This window comes from Euphorbia lathyris, chromosome 6 (genome assembly GCF_963576675.1).
Source record: "Euphorbia lathyris chromosome 6, ddEupLath1.1, whole genome shotgun sequence".
In the NCBI taxonomy this organism is placed as follows: domain Eukaryota; kingdom Viridiplantae; phylum Streptophyta; class Magnoliopsida; order Malpighiales; family Euphorbiaceae; genus Euphorbia; species Euphorbia lathyris.
In genome coordinates, this window is record NC_088915.1 from 74,391,882 (window position 1) to 74,397,056 (window position 5,175).

At 37.2% G+C, this 5,175-nt stretch overlaps 1 protein-coding gene across 1 annotated transcript; it reads right to left on the reverse strand.

The window, feature by feature from the left end:
• Positions 1 to 1,159: 1,159 nt before the first annotated feature.
• LOC136234087 (uncharacterized) lies at positions 1,160 to 4,968 on the reverse strand. Its single transcript, XM_066023852.1, has 4 exons — positions 4,835 to 4,968; positions 4,570 to 4,714; positions 2,274 to 2,473; positions 1,160 to 1,608 (listed from the first exon to the last, which is right to left on the reverse strand). The coding sequence occupies exons 2-4, from the start codon at positions 4,657 to 4,659 to the stop codon at positions 1,359 to 1,361; spliced, it is 540 nt and encodes a 179-aa protein (XP_065879924.1). The 5' UTR covers positions 4,660 to 4,714; positions 4,835 to 4,968; the 3' UTR covers positions 1,160 to 1,358.
• Positions 4,969 to 5,175: the final 207 nt, after the last annotated feature.

Consider the following 5,175-nt stretch of genomic DNA (forward strand, 5'->3'; position numbering starts at 1 on the left):
GCAGAGAAGAACGAACGCAAAAGGGTTGATGCCGGAGAGGAAATGACAGAAAACGAACGAACTACTTTCGAAATTTTGAGTACCCAGATGAAGATGGAGAGTTGTCTAAGACATATGAAAAGACCCTAAAGGGTTCTTGCTAAACTAGAGGGGAGGCATGTGATGATTCGTGAAACCAACTGAGCTGAATCACAAGCACGGGCCCATCCCAAACTTAAGCCCACGGTTCAAGATTAAATGGGCTCCTAATAAGGGAAAGGGCTAACCACCCCGAAATCCCAACAAGGCACTAAACCACCCACTCAGAGAAACGGGACCACGTTTGTGACTACGTGGAGAACGTGGCACGGAAAGAGTAACCGCCCTCGGCGGTTACCTAGAAAGGCTTATAAAAGAAATAAGAAAGCCAAGGGAGGGGTAAGTTCACATTTTTCCTCAATACGATTATCAATCTACTAGAATTCCACATAAAACTGACTTGATCGTCGGAGAGTTTTTCCGGAGATCCTGTCTCCGGTTTTGTTTTGCAGGTAACTACGACGAGGATCATCAAATCAAATCCGGCAAGTTATCATATTGAAAGTTCAAAAATTCAAATCTAACTTTTTATCTATAATAATAAGAGTAAATTATAAAACTTGTGCAATTGAGAGGCCGGTTTACATATTTAGACTTATTACAACTCTTTATACTAAACTAAACACTTTCACAGTTAACTTTTCCGAAATATCCCTAGCATATATATTATCACTTAATATATCTTTCATTTTTTTTTATTCTCTCTCCTTTTCTCTAATTTCCAGCGGTTCTTTGTGATTTTCTGTTGAAATTTATGAAAGAAAAATTATCCTTCAATTTGTTAGAAGTAAAAGCTTCTTTGAATAGATTATTTTAATTGTTTACATCGATGATGGGTATATATATAGAGCATTTTGCCACAAAAAAGATTCAAGCAATTGCCTTACCAATTTACGATTTTGCTTAGCAGTTGAAGCAACTGCTAAGGAATTGGCTTCCACTATGAAGCAAAATCGTACACTACGAACTCGGCCGGCAAGTTTTTTTTTTTTTGTACTGTTACCTTCTTTTAATCTACATGTAATAAGTAAATCCTTAACCACTAAACAGATAGCTGAAATTAGCAGAAATGAAGCAAAAATTCTCAAAAATGCTTTTTCATAAACAACAATGCAATAACACAAGATTAACTCAGTGTAATGAAGCAATGAAATGACTAAAAATAAATCTAAACAAAAGAAGCAATCAAATCAAACAAATTAAATTAGTCTAAGATTATTGTATACTACTATGAATTACTCAACTACGAGTTACATGCTGTTTTCGCAACTTAATTACGGCTATAGGTTCCCCATCCGTACACCACTGTCGCCGCGGCCATACGAACCCGGACTGTCATTTGCTCTGGAATAGCTTACATAGTAAAGCTCAGACACTATGCCTGTAAACACAACAAATGCAGCTCCAGCACCAAACACTCCCTTCCTCAACTCCTTACATGATGATTTTTCAGACCATACGTACTTGGTGTGGTACGCGTTCCGGACTGAACCCGCTAGCAAGCACACTTCAGCAATGAAAAAGAATACCCTGATACAATGATGCAGCAGAAACCAAATTATAGACCAAATGGGAATGGAAAATGTCATAGTTATTAAAGGCGCGCCTTGGCACGCCTCTGCTTCGTTAGGGCTGTTTAGAGTTTTTTGGGTTTTTTAAAATTCTTTTATTATCAGCCATGGATTAAAAATAAGATGATTGGCTGAGATTAGTTTAGAAAATAAAAGAAAATGGCAGAAACAAAGTATGGATACTTTTCATCTAGCTCAATAGCCCATCGCAGAACAGAAACTCGTGCATTTTATGGTTTTATTGTTGGTATTTGATTATTTGTAATTATTTGTGACTAGTATTATGAATTTGTGGAGGGTGAGCCTTGACGCAACGGTAAACGTTGTTGTCGTGTGACCAAGAGGTCACGGGTTTGAGTCTTAGGAGCGGCCTCTTGCCAAATAAATTGGCAGGGGAAGGCTTGCCCCAGTACACCCTTGTGGTGGGACCCCTCCCCGGACCCTCGCTCAGCGGGGACGCGTAGTGCACCAGGCCGCCCTTTTAGTATTATGAATTTGTGATTTTTTTTTTTTTTTTGTGTGTGCGCCTTAAGTTGCGCCAAGGCTCCAGGACCCCCTTGTGCCTTAAACAACTATGGAAAATGTTATAATGATAATGAGATTCGGGTCAGGGCGAGCACATACCAGCAGGCGATAAACAGAACAATTGCGCATGCTCTAGAGCCACTCGGTTTCATTGCTTTTCCGCAGCAGAGGCATCGGCTTGCAGCCATTATTAGGAGTTGACTTGCTAAAAGAAACAATAAGGCACCCACGCCGAATCCAGTTGCGATATCCGAATCATATTTGCAGAAACTGTAATCTGTTTCTTTTACCACAGTTGCCTGGAACAGAAAATACATGATTAAAGTGTGTGTTACAGACCATAAACCTTATGAACATATTACCACCCATGACAAGATCTTCGAACGAGTCATTCGAACGTTATATTGTTCGGATTAAGGTCAGTGAATGTGAATAACAAGTCTATAAAAGAGACTACATTTCACTTAAAATAGTAAACAAGTCATTGTTTTATTATCCCCTTTTATACTGAAATGTATAAAGATGGAATCTTTTCACCCATCTCATTCTTTTCAAAGAGACTATTTGTAACAATCCGGTCCTGGTTCGAAGGGGGTGGCGTTAGAATCGAATACCTGAGCAAAGAACTGTCCTAAAAGATGGCTATGACTGAGAGCAAGAATGAATTGAATCTCTCATCGAAAATAGAGAAACGGCTGATATAAATTCGTAAAGAGTGTTTTCAATACAATTAGATGTGTATTAAAGTGTGCGATCCAATGAACGGAACTTGGGGAAAAACGGACAATATCTAAGTAATGCTATTCCCTTTTATAATGAAATGCAAAGAAGAACCCATATAGCCTATAGGAAATCCCAACTAGTTAGGATTATGAAGTGTAAAGATTTCACAATGTCATTCTTTCAGAGAGACTATCCGTAACGACTTGGTCCTGGTCTCGAGGGGGTGGTGCTGGAATGGAAGACTGAGCAAGGAATTTTGTCCTAAATCGAATCCCACATTGAAAATAGAGGAGAGACAGATAAATTAGTACTACAAGTAGATGCATGCGTTTTAAAGTTGTGACACCCAATGAAAGAAACCAAGCCAAAGCGAACAATATCTACCGACAGTTAAAATACTCGAATTTGCTGGTATCTTAGCTGCTGCCTAACTAGTCAAATGTAATAGAGCTTGAATCAAAATAGTATGAGAAAACATTTCAATAAGAAACTAAAAAACACACCTAATTTTGCATCAAATCTAAAGCATAATGTTACAGTTATTGAAGATATGAAACACTCTCTTCTTCAGTTTCTTCAGTTCTCAAGGAATAAATGCTCAGGATAATGTTGCATTGGAACATTATTGCATGTTGATTGTCCATTTAAAAATAATGCCCGTGATAGTGCTCTATAAACTAGGGTGGAATCGCATAAAGTTTATCCGGTTTTAAAATTGCAAAGAAGTCAGGACAATTCTTCACATCCTTTGTCCGACTTTCTTGCAACAAGAACTCGGACAATCTTTGTCCGATGTCTTACAATACCATAACCTAAGCATTATTGCTTGAGTTAGTTACGATGTGGCGAAGTTAGACAATTTTTGTGAAATAATGCTTCAACAGAGCCTTATCCGGAGCATTTATTCGTTCTCAAGCATGAACAAGGAAAATAACTCTTTTCAATCTAAGTTTCACTAGCTTTTTGGGTTAAATGTACCATTGTGACTGAACTTACATGATTATCTCAAAATGGCCACTCAACTTCAATTTGTCTCAATAAAATTACTCAACTTGAGTTTTATCTCAATTAGACCACTCCAACGATTTTAATAGTTAAAAAGCATCGAAATAATGACATAGATAACGCGTCAACATGAGTCAACTCTAACTGAAACGAAACGTGACAGCCACAAATGCGCCACCTGGCTATGATATGTTGTTTCTGTTATAGATCTGAGTTGACTCATGTTGACAACTCATCTATGTCATCATTCAGATTCTTTTTAATCACTGACCTAGTTGAGACAAAACTCAAGGTTGAGTGATTTTATCGAACAAATTAAAGTTGAATGGCGTATCAACCCCTATCATTTGTGTGTCTGTAGGTTTTCGTTTCCATTACCATTTCCTAGCTATATTTTCTGAAAAATAAAGTTTAATTGTATCCGTTTTCAGTGCAACATAGTTTTCAATCGATATCACCAAGTAGCTACTTGAAACAACTAAAATAGGCAAGAATAGCACAACTTCCCCCCAATTTCCACCACAAAAGTTTAGCATAACAACAGCTCTAGTAAAAACCCATAAACAAAGACACAAAAAATTATCATTAATCAATAAAAGAAACTACATTTGAAAGTAATTTCAACATTCAAGACAGAACAATTAAGGAATTGGAAATGAAAACTCACAGTATTCCTCCTCTGCTCAGCAGCAACAGCAAGAGCAAAAGCAATCAAATCAAGCACAAAAACTACTGCCAGCACAATTGTTGAAGCCATTTTCTAAAACCCACACCCTAAAATCTCTCCTTTTCGACCCTTTCTCTCTCTCTCTCTACAGACACAAAAAGTCACCAAAGCGTTAGAGAAAAGCAGAGAAAAAAGTGGGTAATAAACAAATTTGTCAGTTTTTCACTAATTATTAATTAAATCAATAATTAAAGCGGCTAATTACACGCAAACGCCTCTGGGATCGAATGGTTTTTCTTCTCCAGGAAGAAAATAAATAAATTTATATGTTTAGGATAAAAGTAAAGAAAGCAAAGTTTATTATAAATTAATTTAATGCAGAGAGAACATCATAGATTATCCATGGCTAGACGATACCTTTACTCCAAGTCAGACGATAAGTTTGAGATCTAGTGGCTTGACTTCTGACTATTTACAGGTGTCATGATATTACTGGGTATGGAGCTATGGAGCTTCGAAATTTTACACTACTCGGGGAATAATACTTTCGGCCAATCAAAATCATTTTTGAATTTCAATATATGGGCATGATTGGTGGAAAGAAAA

What these genes read in the sequence shown, in the direction of transcription:
- LOC136234087 (XM_066023852.1), bottom strand. Translation starts at nt 4,659, where the DNA reads ATGGCTTCAACAATTGTGCTGGCAGTAGTTTTTGTGCTTGATTTGATT. An exon ending in CTGAGCAGAGGAGGAATACT is followed by an intron (nt 2,474 to 4,569) that starts GTGAGTTTTCAT and finishes TTTCTGTTCCAG; the next exon opens with GCAACTGTGGTAAAAGAAAC. An exon ending in GTTCTGTTTATCGCCTGCTG is followed by an intron (nt 1,609 to 2,273) that starts GTATGTGCTCGC and finishes TCATTGTATCAG; the next exon opens with GGTATTCTTTTTCATTGCTG.